Consider the following 16,942-nt stretch of genomic DNA (forward strand, 5'->3'; position numbering starts at 1 on the left):
TGGTAATGGTTCTCTTTATGGTCAGCTCTTTCTTCTTAGGTTCATGGGGGAAGCACTACCAGCAGCCTGTCACGTACACAGGCCTTTGACTTCTCAGGCATCAGACTCCATATTGCTCTCTAAGTCTTATAGCTTCCAACAATTAATATTAGAATTTCATGTTTATAGTTTTAACATTAAAAAGGGGACATGTTATGATCACAGCAGAAGCCAAATTCAGATGTGCATAATAATAACCCTATAAACCTCCTTTATGAATTCATAGTAATGCTCCTGACAGAGCAAGTAGCCAGAAATAAAAGGTAAACTGGGCAATTGAAGAGAAATACTGGACTAGACATTTAAAAGCAGAGATTAAAAATGAATAAATTGCATTAAACAATTTTATTCCATAAATGAAAATATATGCACATGAAATCATTTCAAACTTTCAAATAACATAAACATAAATATTCACATCAAGCATATTAAGACATGTCACCAGTGGAATAAAGAGAAAGTGGAATAAAAGCACAAATAATAATGTGAGTTAAAGGTCATGAATTAATCTAGATAGGCCATGAAATTTAGTTGTATGTTTAATTCAACCTTCTTTAGTTTAAGCTAAGAATATATGTGTCGTGCTCGTTTCAGCAGCACATATACTAAAAATGTATATGTCTGCAAAGAAATAGGCATTTTGCGTTCCCATATTGGAAGGTTAATTTTCCATAACTATTTCCAATAACCCCATCAAGGATTATTTTGTATATTGTATCTAATTAAAATTACATTGAAATGATGCCTCACACCACTGAGAATGTTCCAGAGGTGTTTGTATTGGAGGGATATAAAAACTACCAATTTGAAAATATAAACAATGAATCTATATTCATAACAATATTAATCACATTATAATACACGAGAATTATGTAAATACCAATTAATGACTTTAAGGAAGTTGTAGTACATATACTCAATGAAATGTTACTAATATACCATAAAAAGTGAAATCTTGGGGCCGGCGTGGTGGCACTAGAGGTAAGGTGCCTGCCTTGTCAGCGCTAGCCTAGGAGGGACTGTGGTTCCATCCCCCGGCGTCCCATATGGTCCCCCAAGCCAGGAGCGACTTCTGAGCACATAGCCAGGGCGTCACCAGGTGTGGCCCAAAAACAAAAACAAAAACAAAAAACAAAAAAAAAATCTTGCCTTTTTTTTTTTTTAGCACAGATGAAACTTAAGGTAATTAAGCTAAGTGAAATAAAGAGGTGAAAGAAAATCACTATGGTTTAACTCACATGTTGAATATAAAGGAAATGGGGCCGGGCGGTGGCACTAAAGGTAAGGTGCCTGCCTTCCCTGTGCTAGCCTCGGACGGACCGCGGTTCGATCCCCCGGTGTCCCATACGATCCCCCGGTGTCCCATATGGTCCCCCAAGCCAGGAGCAACTTCTGAGCGCATAGCCAGGAGTAACCCCTGAGCGTTACCGGGTGTGGCCCAAAAACCAAAAAAAAAAATATAAAGGAAATAAAGTAGCAAAATATATTTAAAAGTTCAAACTCTGAGAAAATATGGTGGTTGTGAGAGGTGTTAGTGAAGAAAAAGGGTACAAGAGTTTAATATGATAATGTCACCAGACTTAAAGAGATAGGGATATGAAGTGAGATATTATGTACCCCAAACTTATTGTAAATCAATAAATTCTACTGAAAACAAAACTATAATGCATTTTATATATAAATACAATTTTTGGCATAAAATTCAAAATTCTAAAATATGCAAATAACAAGAACTATTTTATTTGGCGGTGGGGAACTACACCCGGCAGCTCTTAAAACTCTGCAGTCAGAAATCACTCCTGGCAGGATCACATGGAATGCCTGCTGTACTATCACTTTGGCTCATGCTATCCTTCCAGACCAACAAACAGCAATTGTTTTTTTTTTTTTTCTGGGCCACACCCGGCAGCACTCAGGGGATACTTCTGGCTCTGGTCTCAGAAATCACTCCTGGCATGGGGTACCATATAGCCGGGGATCAAACCTGTATCCATCCTGGGTCAGCAAACGTCTTACCACTGTACTACCACTCTGGCCCCAGCAAGACATTTTAACCAAGAAGACCGCATACATTGATGGACTGATAAATTAGGTCATAGGGAGGCTGGAGTAATGCTGTAGCAGTAGGGAGTTTGCCTTGCAAACGGCTGAGCTAGGACAGACCACGGTTTGTTCCTCCGGTGTCCCATATGGTCCCCCCAAGCCAGGAGCGATTTCTGAGTGCATAGCCAAGAGTCACCCGTGAGTGTCACAGGGTGTGGCCCCAAAACAAACTAAAAATTAGGTCATAGAATTAGTAAAAAAAACTTTACATAGTTTTATGAGTATTCTGAGAAATTTTCTTCTTTAAAGAATGATTTTAAAGATTTATAAATATCATGAGTTATTGAGAAAGAAATAAAAAAATGGAAGTGATAGAACAAAAATTACAGTATCTAAAATGTATTAGATAAAAAGGATAAAAAATAAAATTCATTGGGTAAGATTAGCAATTTTATATACCACATGTCAAAATCAATAATTTGAGATTGGTGATATAACATTGTATGTCTAAAACTCAACTGTAAATAACTTTGTAAATCATGGTGCCTTAATAAAATTTTAATAAAGAGATAATTCCATGAGTTTTAGGCAAATGTTTTCAACTGATTTATGGGGATCACTTCATGGTTGTTCTGAATTACTACAATAGATCCAAATGTTTCCTCTAAAAATAGTGAAAATAATATCGATTTATCATTATGTAAATAAAATAATAAATATAAGCAATGATTAATATAAATTGAAACATTCATAGGGGCTGGGGCAATTGCACAGTGGAAGGGTGCTTGCCTTGCACACAGCTGACCCAGAATGAACCTGGGTTCAAACCCTGGCATCCCATATGGTCCCCAAAGCCAGGAGTGATTTCTGAGCACATAGCCAGAAGTAACCCCTGAGCATCACCAGGTGTGACCCAAAAACAAAACAAACAAAAAACCCCTAAAGTATATGTAATCTATTATAAAATGCATTAATTTTTATATAATAAATATATCTAAGGATATATTGACATGTGTAATGTAAGTTTACTATACATTTATATATAAATATATGAAAACATCATTATTAATAATTTCATATGAGCATTATAATTTTACAATATGGATAATTATTATCAATATAATATTATGAACATAATGTACAAAATTCAGAAAAACAGAGAATATTAAGGATATTAATTTAAAATTTATTGTGTTCATAAACATTTTTCCCAGAAATATTTGTTCTGAAAGAAAACCTGTCCCAATTGTTTTCCTTATAAATTCTGTCAAGTGCTTAAGTTCTCACACTAATTTAAAAAGAAGATAAAAAGGAAAAACCTTCCAAAATGTCCTTTGAGAAAATTATAACAGAAGCACAAAAGTTCTTTCAAGAAGGCTAGATCAAAATCATCATAAATATTAGCATAATTAGAATATGAGCAAAAATGAATCAAGGACTATTTAAAAATAAACTAATGCCCTTAATGTCAACTCAAGGAATTTAGTCTCAGTTAAAATGATAAAAGATCTGTAATGCTTAACATATTTGCAAATAAAATAAATTCAAGATAATATAGGCATTTTTAGTAGATACAGATCAAGCATTGTAAATGGTTGATCAAAAAATGCTCAAATAACTTGTTTTAGTTTAAAAATATAGAGTTAAAAAAACTGCCACTCTTGGCAGGTTTCTGGGGGCCATATAGGGTGCTGGGAATTGAATATATTTTACCTTGTGACCTCTTGCTTTCTTTTCTATCCAATGTGAATTTCTTTTATATTTTCTCCTTGCTAACTGCTAAAGCAAAGACTTTAAAACATATATTAAATAATGAAAAAAGTGGACGTCCTTACCTGCTTTGTTTCACAAAAAAAAAGTTTTTCACTGTTGATTATGATGTTTGCTGTGGGATTGAAGAAGATTCATTTTCTCTCTACTTGTTGCATTTTTCCTCTTGAATCGATGTTGAATTCTGTCAAAAGTGTTCTCTATATCATTTGATATAATCATATGGCTTTAGTTTTCCTTTTGCTGATGTGGTGTGTTGCATTAAATGGTTTGCATATATTGGACTACCCTTACATGCCTGACATGAACCCCATTTAATTGAGTAGTGTATGTTGATAGTGGCTGTTTCCATTCTTTATGATATATGCTATTCTCATTATTGTGAAGTGATACCACATTATTATTTTTATTAGGATTGTTATGATCCATTTCTATATTACATTTCTAGATTACATATCTTGGAAGAGAAGATCGATGATTTTGGAGAGAAGTCCAAATATAATTTTCATAATTTAGAAATCGTATTGTTATAGTGTTAACTTGTTAGTTTCAACAAACTTACGATAGAAATAAGAAGTATAATGACAGTACAGTAGGCAAGGATTTGCCTTGCTCACTGCAGACCTGGTTTCTATCTCTAGCATCCCATATGATTCCTCAAGTACTTCCAGGCATGATTCCTAGTGCAGATGCAGATAAAGCCCTGAGCACTGCCAGGTATGGCCCCAAAACAAAAACAAAAGATATAATATATGCTGATTACAAGGCATTACATAATATATAAGTCTTTTCATTAGTACTCTTCTAAAAAGCCCTTTTTCCAGACATTTTACCTTAATTGTTTCTCCTGAATTTTATTTTATTTATTTTAGTTTAGTTTTGGTTTTTGGGTCACACCCTGCAGCACTCAGGGGTTACTCCTGGCTCTGCGCTTAGAAATTGCTCTTGGCAGGCTCAGGGGACTATATGGGATTCCAGGGATTGAACGCAGGTCAGCGGCTTGCAAGGCAAACACCTGGCTGCTGTGCTATCACTCCTGCCCCTCTCATGAATTTTAATAACACAAAAATATAGATATGTTTTATGTGCTTTGGCCTACTTGAAGTAATCAAAATATTCTGGTTGAGAGGAGTCCATAGTACAGTGGATAGGACTCTTGTCTTGCACAAGGCCAGCCTATATTTGATCTCTGGAACCCCATATGGTCCTTTGAGCCTTGCCAGGAAAAAATGCTGTGTGGAGGAATGCAAGGAGGGAGGGAAGGCATTAAGGAAGGGAGGGAAAAAAATTCCTGCTGAGAAGCAGGGTATTTCCAATTTACTAAACTAGCTTTACACTATACTGTTACAATGAACTTTCCCCAAATTATCTTCACTTAATTTCTTTCTATACTAATGGTCAAGAAAGAAATCATTTGTGATTTGTGTAGTGACTAGATTCAACAGCTATAATGAGTCGCACTAATTTCTGGACAACAATTTGTATCACTTAGTACAGCTTGATTCTCCCACCCCTACCCAAAATGTCTGAGGCAATGAGTACTTCACTCATTCACTGTTCAATGAATATTTAGACAGTCATTTGGCTAAGTGATTAAAAATGAAGAGAAAACAGCCCTATAATTTCGTGTACACTTCTGGGATGATGGGGATTATAATCTCCTTTCAAGTTATTCATTTTACATTTGAGTGGAAAACCATTATCGTTTCAACAGTTACTTTTTGTTTCTCTTTACAACATTTATAGTCATCTTTTTATCTCAGCTATTTCTTATTATATTATACTTAGCATTTCCTGTTGCCCATTTAGGATACTTCTCTGAAGGGTTCCTGGCTGTACAACACGCTCTGGCTAACTCCATCACTAGATACCATGCCTCTCAACATCCGGATGCTCTGTTTACAAAGACGAAGATCAATGTGATTTCTCAGAGATTTCCATACAAAAGATATAACCATGATTATTTCTTTGCATATGCTACGATATTTATCCCTTTGATAGTATTATTTATCTTCTCTATAAATTACCTTATCCTTGTTAAATCCATTGTGTGGGAAAAGCAAAATCGATTGAAGGTAACTTCACTTTTCATTTTCTTTATTTAAAGGTTTAAGACATTTGATTATTAGGTATTTAAGACCAGAGTAACTATTAATCTTTTCTTTTTTATAAGTTTTGATGTATTTTTTTCATATTTATTTTCTTAATAACACATCATTAGTTTGGGCTATTATATAGCTTATGATATATCAAATATATTTTTAAATATAATTTTTATTTTGATCATAGTGGCTTACATATTGTTGACAATAATATTTTAGGTACATATTTACATAAAATTAGGGGGGATTCCCATCACCAAATTGTCCTCCCTACACCTCCATTTTTTGTCCTACCTCCCATTTCCTCTTCCTTCACCCCCAGGGCGGCTAGAATATATGGTCCCCTCTGTATCTAACCTACTACTTAGTAGTCTTGTACCTGTTTGGTCTTGATGCCTCCCTTATTTCCCCCTCTGACTGGAGGCAGGACTAGCTATTTCAAGTTGCGTGGTTTTGTTTGAAAAAGAGAAAAGTAGGGGCCGGGTGGTGGCGCTAGAGGTAAGGTGCCTGCCTTGCCTGCGCTAGCCTTGGACGGACCGCGGTTCGATCCCCCGGTGTCCCATATGGTCCCCCAAGCCAGGAGGGACTTCTGAGCGCATAGCCAGGAGTAACCCCTGAGCGTTACCGGGTGTGGCCCAAAAACAAAAAAACAAAAAACAAAAAAAAGAGAAAAGTAATAAACTGGGGTGAGTCTAATACACCGAAAATGGGCAGAATCCTTCTAGAGGCTCTCATCATCGATTTGAGAGATGAAGGAGAAAAAGAAGGTGAAACACTCCACCAGTACCAAAAGAAGTGTCAAATAATATATCATATATATATATATATATATATTTTTTTTGGTTTTGTGGGCCACACCTGTTTGATGTTCAGGGGTTACTCCTGGCTAAGCGCTCAGAAATTGCCCCTGGCTTGGGGGACCATATGGGACGCCGGGGGATTGAACCGTGTCCTTCCTTGGCTAGCACTTGCAAGGCAGACACCTTACCTCTAGCGCCACCTCACCGGCCCCTATTTTTTAATTTTTACTTAAGTCATTGATTTTCAAAGTTCTTCATAGTTGGGTTTTATGCATACAATGTTTCAGCATCAATCCCATCACCAATGTTAACCTCCCTCCACCATTGTTCCCAGAGTCTATCCAATGCCACCACCACCCTCTCCAGCCTACCATTATAACATAATTTGGTTGTTAAAGTTTGGATCTCATGATTTTATTGTTGTTGACATTGTTGTGGAGCCGATACTTAGTTTTGTCCTTTCTTAACCCCACCAATGTATCTGAGTCCCCTTGGCTCCTGTTCCCAATTTCACATTTGTCTTCTCCTCTTCCATTCAATTTCTTTCCTTCTCACTATACTCGGGGGCAAAGATTGTTCTCAACAACCCCCATTCATATTATATAGTTCTTATATATCTATATGCTATATTATCACATCCAGAAAAATTCTAGTTTCTATCAACCACCATATAATTGAACCCCTTTGCTCTTTGTTCTTTCCCTGTCTGCTTTCCATCTTGTGACTGCCACTGTTCTCTTTTTCTAAGCTTACTATCATTTAGCACTTTAAAAATTCATTCTAATTGTTTCTTGAAGACCTTTTTCAATTGCCCTCTAGCTTTTTATATTGCTATTCTGATGTGTCTGCATGCCTTTTGTATTTATCCAGCTTGGGAATTATAGGCTACTCCAAAGTATGGGAAATTACCACAATAAGAAAAGAAACCCTATTTCTATTACTATTATATCCTGGAACTTCTCCAAGCCACCGATAATCACTAATCTCCCTTCCATCTTAATGAATTTACTGATTATGGGAACTCTTTATAGATGGAAGCATATCATATGTGACATGTTATCTTTCTTTATTTTTAATTTACTTTAAACACCATAATTACAAGGTTATTCATAATACATGTGTATTTTTCCCCATAATTGTAAAGTTGTTCACGATTGAGTTTCAGTCATACAACACTGGTGAAGAGTATTGTACATTATATTTTACAGATTCTTTGAGTTAGCAAAGAATTTTTGAGGTTCATCCATGTGGTTCTGTATAAAAACTCATTTCTTTTTTTCTAAATAAGATTTAGTTGTGCACAATTTTTTTTATTATAACAGCATTTCAATTACAAAACCATATATGTTTTAGAGATACAGTTGGTGGTATGGTAACATAAAAAATCATGAAATACTAACATTTTTTAAAAGTATCTGCTCAAAAAAAAAGTATCTGCTCATGAATGCACATTAAGTTGTTTCCCTTGTTTGGTTATTATGTGTTGATATAAAATGTTCTATTCAAATAATTTGAGGGCATTTAAAATATTTTGGGGGCTGGAGAGATAGCATAGCGGTAAGGTGTTTGCTTTTCATGCAGAAGGTCATCAGTTCGAAGCCGGCTTCCCATATGGTCCCCCGTGCCTGCCAGGAGCAATTTCTGAGCATGGAGCCAGGAGTTTCCTCTGAGCACTGCTGGGTGTGACCCAAAAACCACACACACACAAAAAAAGTAAAACAAAACAAAATATTTTGAACACATACCTAGACTGACTAAATAGCTGACTAAATAGCATTTCTGTCTTAACTGATTAAATAATTGCCAGATAGTAAAGTAGCAAACCCAAATCTCTGAATGCTGAGCATAATGGTTATTAATTCCTAGGAAAGAAGTTTAGAGACACTGAGAGAGACATGAGCTTAATTTTGTTTACTTATAGGAGTCAGTAAGCAGGACAGTAATAAACAGCATTAAATCTAGTGAGTAGGATCTAGTTGATCAAGTAAGATCAATGATAGTGAATGTTGACAATGGGGGTTTAAGTTTATGTATTATATATTATATTTTATATGTTGCGGTTATATGCATCACAAGATTGATGGTAACTAGATGATGATTTTAAGCAAGTAACAACATTATAAGCCTAATTTCCTCTTCTAAAATTTTAATGTGAGGGGCCTGAGTGGTAGCACAGTGGTAGGGCATTTACCTTGCACATGGCTGTCCCAGTACAGATGTAGGCTCAATTCCAGCATCTCATATGTTTCCTTGAGCCAGGAGCTATCTCTGAGTGCAAAGCCATGAGTCACCCCTGAGTGCCACCAGGTGTGGCCTACAAAAGGAAAAAATTCACTGTAAGTTTTTTAGTTACTTAAGTTATCTTGGAAGTAGTGGAAATTAAATTAGAAAACTTATCTAAAAGTTTGAATGTTGTTACAGTTTAGCTAAATGTTTTATATTTATTATCCTATCAAATGCCTTATGAGTGAATTTAATATATTTATATTTTTAAATAACATTTGGTTAACTCTCTCACAGGAGTACCAACTTATGATAGGACTCAGTAATTGGATGCTTTGGGCTGCTTATTTCGTTACATTCCTGATTGTGTACTTAATTAACATTATTTTAATTTGCATAATTTTCTTTTTTAAGGTAAGTGTCTAACTGAAGCATGTTGTAGCCAGACTTTGAGAGAAGTCATGGTGGGTGGGCTTCTTGGATTAAGGTTGCTAGAGAATTAAAATAGGTATTTAGTGGCTTCACAGTGGGAAATAAGGGGCTTTTTACAGTGTCGGGGCATATCAGAAGTCAATGAACAGTTTACTCTTTCTCTCACAAGATTATTGTTAATTTTACTAGCAATATTAAATATTGACAGATAATTCATTTCTCCTTTTTCATTTTTGCAATGACACTAGAGTACTATTTTTTTTTTTTTTTTTTTTTTTGTGGAAAGGGGAGCAGAGATGACTCTTGTTTTAGGAGAGTATAGGAGTAAGTGAAATGGGGAGAGATAAGATGAAAGTTAAGAAGGAAGAATGAAGGTAGCCTACCTCTTTCTTCCCCCTCTACCCAGGAAAGTTACTGGGGAAGTTTAACACTGGTAAAAGTCTGCTATGTGCAACTGTATGGTACAGATCTTACATCTCTCATTAGCTTTGTACAGCAGTTATCAAACCACTCTTGGGTTCCATTAAGAGAAATTATCAGCCCAGTAAGAGAAATTATCTCTGCCACCTACTTTCAAAGGAAACCATGGAACTCAGGCTAGACTCACAGTGCTTCTCAAATAGTGGGCGCGCCCCCCAGGGGGAGCATAAGGCTTCCTAGAGGAGGGCACGTTTGACCTCAGCAAACACTGTCATAACAAACTAAGCCCCGTTTTATGTCTCTGTATGTCTCTGGAGCTGAGAGTTGCTGTGTCCTGCTTCAAACGCTGCTTTGAAAAGTTATGTGTTGCAAAACGTGCTCATTGTAGCCATTCATCCAGACATCACCTCTGATTAAAAAATCAGCTCAAATTATTTTATATATTTTCGTTTTGCAGGTTAAATTTTCTTTTTACATAAAGATACTATTTACAGTCACACGGGGGGGGGCGCAAAAATGTTTTCTTTTCCTAGGGGGGCATGACAGAAAATAATTGAGAAGCACTGGGCTAGAGCAAGGAATTGTCCTTTGCAGGAAAGTCAGTCCTAAACTTTACCCAAGATCTTTCATGTCCTTTACCTTTTTTCTCCCTGAAAGAAAATTTCAGATCAATGGTGAAATAAATAAGTATGTTTAAGAAAGGAAGGGATGGAGGGAGAGAGAGAGAGAGAGGAAGAGGGAGGGGGGAGAGAGAGAGAGAGAGAGAGAGAGAGAGAGAGAGAGAGAGAGAGAGAGAGGAGAGAGAGGAGAGAGAGAGGAGAGAGAGGAGAGAGAGAGGAGAGAGAGAAGAGAGAAAGAGAAGAGAGAGAGGAGAGAGAGAAAGAGAGGAGAAAGAGAGAAAGAGAAAGAGACAGATTCAAGAGAGAACACAGACTTCTTCAGATTGGAAAAAAAACAAGAACATATTCCACATGGAGATGTTGTAGGTCATTTCTCCAGAATAAATTAATAAGTCCTTAAATGAGTTCCACACACATAGAAAAGAGGTGAAGTCATTTCTTCAGAATGGGCAATGCTCCCTAAAGTAAGAATTAAACAACTCAAGATGTAGGCAAATGCTCCATGAGGTAAAAGAAAGGGAGAATACATATCTCAGGCAGATATAAGGGCAAATGTGTATTTTTTTCCATGTCAGTTTACAGATAAATTTTCTCAAACTGAACCCTAAAATCTGTTACCAAGGTTATGAACTTGGACCTTTTGATGTTCTTCTTTTAATAGTCTTAGCATGGCCTTTGTTCCAGTGGTAGACAATATCCTCCTTGAGGGTGGAGTTCAGTCATGCTCTGGGCCTGAAATTCTGCATCTCAGTGGTTTTTCTGAGCTGAGCTCCACAAATCTGTGTATCAAAGGCCTCAGAGTTTTGTTTCCCTTGATACATTAGCAGGGACTCCCTATTTCTATACCTGCAACAGTATGGCTAATCTGTGTCTCCAATCATTTTGCTAGGTTGATCCAAAGCCAATCTTCCTATACAGTGATGCATCTCTGGTCTTTGTCTTTTTGCTATGTTTTGCTTTTGCTACAATATTCTTCAGTTTCATGATTAGTACATTCTTCAGTAAAGGTGAGTGTTAACTTCTGAAAAAGTATTTTGGTGATTTAGTATGGATTGTATATGGATACTCCTGAAAAAAATTTTGTACCTCATAAGAGCCTCTATTTATATTCTGGTGTGTGAGGTTGAGGGGTTGAGTATACCCTATGGTGCTCAGGGTTTACTCCTAACTCTGTGGTCAGGGATTACTGGTAGGGCTTTGGGGATTCTATTTAAAATTTTTGTTTTGTTTGTTTTGTTTGTTTTGGGGACATATCCGGCAGTGCTAAGAGGTTACTTCTGGCTATATGCTCACAAATCACTCCTGGCAGGGTCAGGGGACCATATGGAATGCCAGAATCAAACTTGGGTCCGTCCTGGGTCGGTTGTGTGCAAGGCAAACACCCTACTTCTGTGCAATCTCTTCGGTCCCTAAAAAATATTTTATAATAACACTGGAATTTACAAAGTTGTTCTTAATACAGTCATTTTAGGCATTAAATGTTTAAACAGCGATCCCACCACCAGCAAACTTACCTTCACCAGTTTCCCTAATTTCCTACCCATCACCCTTGCCATCCTCCTTAAATACACAAATTTCCTTCATATTGTTTGTTGCAAGTGGAATTATCCAAACTTAGGTCAACAAGGGTCAATTTGGGGCCGGCGAGGTGGTGCTAGAGGTAAGGTGTCTGCCTTGCAAGCGCTAGCCAAGGAAAGGACCACGGTTTGATCCCCCGGCGTCCCATATGGTCCCCCCAAGCCAGGGGCAATTTCTGAGCGAGTAGCCAGGAGTAACCCCTGAGCATCAAACGGGTGTGGCCCGAAAAACCAAACCAAACCAAAACAAACAAACAAATAAAAAAAAGGGTCAATTTGAAATAATTATCCTATCTTTCCATTGTGTTACTAAAATCAGGTCTAAGGATTTACTGGGCTATGATTGGTGCTAGTTGAGCTTCTGTGTTACACTGAGCTTGATAGATTTGTATGTAACTTTCAGATTTCCTATGCTACTACTAGACTGATACTACTATAAAATGTTGAGGTGTCATGCAGCTATGCGGTCCAGGATCAGTAGATCTGAAACAAATTTGATGTCTTAGTAGTTTGATAAGATTAAATTGTTTCTCTCTGAGGTGTAGGGTGTGTGCTGGGCTGCTGTGGTTTATGCAGAAAGAGGATTCTGTCCCCATCCATTCTGAGAATGCCACAGAGGTATCAGCCTAGATCAGATTACCTGGGAAGAGTCAGAGGCCATTATTTTCTTTTGGAGCTTGGTAGAGGAACTGGGCATTTTTTTCTACCAGGAAGATGGTAGGTGTGAGCAGTTTGCTGGGTTTGGGTCATGGAGTGGATGTTTGAGAACTCAGCTCTTCCCCATTTAGAAAATAATCCCAGAATTTTTCAGCCCATAGTCTTGGTCTCTAGGGACCATATTGGATGTTGTGAAAAAAAAACCCAGGTATGCCATTTGCAAGGCAAGCACCTTATTTGTTATACCATCTCTTCTATCCCTCATCCATATTCTAACTGAGAAGATCTATTATTTGAATGAGAAAAAAAGTTATGAACATTAATATAATTCATGTAAAAATTGGATATAAATAAAAAAAATGACACCATGTCTGAGGGTTCTTAACCATTAGCTGATTGCTCAATGAATGTTTTCATGAATATTATAATGGTCTTTTATTCTCCTTGAAACCAACAAGCTGCAGATGGAAAGACTTTATTAAAAATTTTCCTTTAAAAAGAAAGGAAGGGGAAAGAAAGCAGGGAAGCTTCTAGATTATGGAGATTCCAACGAAATGCAGAACACTTTATCCTCTTAAACCTTTTTAACAAGCAGAGTAAAGAATGGGAGATAAGCATTTTCCATTGAGTTTAAAGAAGGATTTTCCATGGCGCTTAAAGCAGCTGCATTGATAAAATAGGGGTAGGATATTGAGATGATTATCTTCTGGGTAATTGGACATCTAATTAACTACACAGCAGAGGTTATTCTAGATTACAAAATACCACTATACTGATCTTTCCTTTCCTTAGGGCTATATTCCTATTTTTTTTTTTTGTCCCTATCATAACTATTGTCAGGAAGATTTAAGATTAAGGTGGCTTCAGTATCTTCTACTGGAGAGACTAAATTATTTAAATTATTTTTTATTGTAGGCCACACCCAGTGACGCTCAAGGGGTTATTCCTGGCTATGCGCTCAAAAATTGCTCCTGTCTTGGGGGGACCATATGGGAAGCTGGGGTTTGAACCCAGGTCCGTCCTGGGTCAGCTGCATGGAAGGCAAATGCCTTACTGCTGTGCAGTAGCTCAGGCCCCATTAAATTTTTCTTTAATTGATTGAGACACTTTGCACATTTCCAAAGATTAATTTACCACAAACCTGAGGGTCTATCTTAGGCTCTCAATTCTATTCCAGAACTAATTTATCATGATTATTATAGCTTTTAATATAATTTTTAATTTTTTTTTGTTTTTTTTGGGCCACACCCGTTTGACGCTCAGGGGTTACTCCTGGCTAAGCGCTCAGAAATTGCCCCTGGCTTGGGGGGGCCATATGGGACGCCGGGGGATCAAACCACGATCCTTCCTTGGCTAGCGCTTGCAAGGCAGACACCTTACCTCTAGCACCACCTCACCAGCCCCCAATTTTTAATTGGAAGAATAAAAACCTTCAATCTTTCCCCCCAAGGCTTCTTTGGCTAAGTGGGGTGATAGTGGGGAGGGGATATTATTACTTCATTTAAAGTTTTTAACAGCAATTAGTCTGTCTCTTAAAGCAGATTGAAGATTTTTAGAGGAACAATTAAATATGTACAGTAGTTTGGGAAGGGTAGCCATATTGACCATATTAATCCTGCAAATCCATGTAAAGTGATTGGATATGCTTCTATCTTCTTGTATCATCTATTCCTTTTAATAGTGACATTATTTTCTTTGTAAGTCTATCACCTCCTTGGTAAGAAGATGCCCAAGTACTGTATTTCTTGAAACATAATTATAAATAAAATTGATTTTTTTTTAAAAAATTTATTTCTTCTTTATTTACCTACAGACATCCATGGATTTTTGTGCATTGGTTTTGAAGTCAGTCACTTTACTATACAAGTTTATTGCTTCTAGGAGGTTTTGTGGTTTTTTTCTTGTTTTCTAAAGTGTGTCATCTGCAAGTAGTAATAATTTGTTATTTTTTAAATCTGGGTCCTCTTTAATTTTTGTTTTTGTTTTTGGACCACACCTGGTGACGCTCAGGAGTAACTCCTGACTCTGCATTCAGAAATTGTTCCTGGCAGGCTGTGGGACTATATGGGATGCCAGGGATTGAACCTGGGTGCAAGGCAAATGCCCTACCTGCTGTACTATTGCTTCAGCCCCCTCTTTAATTTTTTTCCTTTATTTAGTTACCACAAAATTACAGTGATTCATGATTGGCTTTCAGGCATACAATGAGTGCTTCAATTTTTTTTGTCAGTGTCCACTTTCCTTCACATCTCAAACCAAATCTGGGTCCTCTTACTATCTCTTTCTTTTAAATTGCTATGACAAAGACTTCCAATATCATATTGAATGGCAGTAATGAGATTTGGCAAACTTATTATCTCCTGCTCTTACAAGGAAGACTTTCAGCTTTTTACTTTGAGTTACGATGTTAGTTGTGGATTTGTGGTAACTAGCTTTAACTGTATTAAGATAAGTTGTTGAGAACTTATTTCAACTATGAATAGATGTGGGAGCTTGTAAAACATTTTCTCTGCCTCTATTAATATGTTCATGTGACTTTTCTTTTTCTTTGTATTGCTATAGTATATTGCAATTAGATTGTCATCTTTGTGTTCCTAGAATAAATCTTTAATTATATGTCTGAGCTTTTGCTTTGCTTAGTAATTTTAGACAAATGAAAAAAAACATTATTTTTTATTCCAGATGTGCTTAGTTTAGTATACTCTTATAATAAAAAAAAGCTATTTGAATTTCAGGTTTTAACTTTTTTTTTATTTGCAGTATATTTTGCTGTCAGTATTGGAGGTTTCTTTTATATTGCCTTCTACTTTCCAACTCCTTTAGTCACTGAAAAATTGACAGAACTGTCAGTCTTCCAGACGCTGTTATTCTGTCTTAGCTCAAATGTTGCAATGGCAGTGGGAGCCAGATTCATAGTAAAGTCAGAAAAAGAGGGTAAGTATTTAACTTGCAATTTTCCCAATGTTCTCACATTTATTTAATTTTATATTTTGGTTACCGTTGATATGCTATTCTTCAAAACATGCAAATGATCTTATACAACTATATAGTACATGGGAAGTTCCACATTTTCTACAAAATTTACTGAACTTTGTTAGGTCCTTCTTACTCTTATTTGGAATTGATGTCCACTGTATATTTGTTGGGGGAGAAATTAGCACTGCTCTACTTTTAATAACTTTTTTCTTTTTTATATAAGTGAAGTATATATTTGTATAAAATTCTTCCAGCTATATGTCAGGCAATATGAATTCCCATTTTAATGATTGCTTTTCCAATATAATATATATCAGTAAAATTTTAGCCCTAGAAAGAGCCAACATATTAACCTATGGGTCTGTTATTCCCATTTTAATGATCACTTTTCCAAGATAATATATATCAATGAGATTTTAGCCCTAGAAAGAACCAATATATTAACCTATGGGTCTGTTTATTTTTTTATTTTTGGACCACACCCTGTGACATTCAGGGGTTACTCCTGGCTATGCACTCAGAAATCGCTCCTGGCTCAAAAGAACATATGGGACGCCGGGGATCAAACAGAGGTTCTTCCTGGATTGGCCATGGGCAAGGCAAATGCCCTATCGCTGTGCTATAGCTCTGGCCCCTCTATTTTTCTAATTTGCATTTAGTATGTTTCATTTTTGTTTCACTCATGGTTTGTTTGGGTCACATACAGTAGGCAGAATCTTATATGTACACTATGATATCATAATTTCTAATAGTATAAGAGAGTAATTGAATCAAGTAAAAATATAAAACATATTGACATATTTCTCCTTTAATGACATAGATAAATAATTATATTTAGATCTATTAACAACTAAATGTCTTTTGTTGTCTGTTAGAAATAGGAATTAGATGGAGCAACCTCTTTGAACCACTCAGATCTGAGAAATTTCATTTTGGTTATGTACTAGGAATGTTGTTATTTGATGGTTTCTTGTATGGCCTTGTGACCTGGTATATAGAAGCTGTTTTTCCAGGAGAGTATGGCATGCCAAAACCTTGGTACTTTTTTGTACAGGTGAGTTTTAAAACTTCTATTGAGAGAAGCCACAGTTCTGATAAACCTGTTTTGTGAATCCAATTGAAAAAAAAATCCTAAGTTTGCAGTGTATAGTTGAATCAGTATACATAAAAAACATCTCATTTTTATCAGTATAGCAATACTAAGTCACTAATGTTTTCCGGTACAATTTAATACAACATATATACATGTATATAAACATATATATGTATTACGTGTATCCTGG

The 16,942-nt window shown here is 36.3% G+C and overlaps 1 protein-coding gene across 1 annotated transcript in view; it reads left to right on the forward strand.

Moving 5' to 3' along the window:
* The window catches only part of LOC126029907 (phospholipid-transporting ATPase ABCA3-like), a 113,690-nt gene that overhangs the window by 11,076 nt on the left and 85,672 nt on the right, over positions 1–16,942 (forward strand). The window contains exons 5-9 of the mRNA XM_049788148.1: positions 5,662–5,927; positions 9,275–9,391; positions 11,339–11,456; positions 15,444–15,617; positions 16,535–16,713. Of these exons, the coding sequence (XP_049644105.1) occupies positions 5,662–5,927; positions 9,275–9,391; positions 11,339–11,456; positions 15,444–15,617; positions 16,535–16,713 (854 nt within the window). The remainder of the gene's footprint in view (positions 1–5,661; positions 5,928–9,274; positions 9,392–11,338; positions 11,457–15,443; positions 15,618–16,534; positions 16,714–16,942) is intronic.

Source organism: Suncus etruscus, chromosome 15 (assembly GCF_024139225.1).
Source record: "Suncus etruscus isolate mSunEtr1 chromosome 15, mSunEtr1.pri.cur, whole genome shotgun sequence".
Taxonomy (NCBI): Eukaryota; Metazoa; Chordata; class Mammalia; order Eulipotyphla; family Soricidae; genus Suncus; species Suncus etruscus.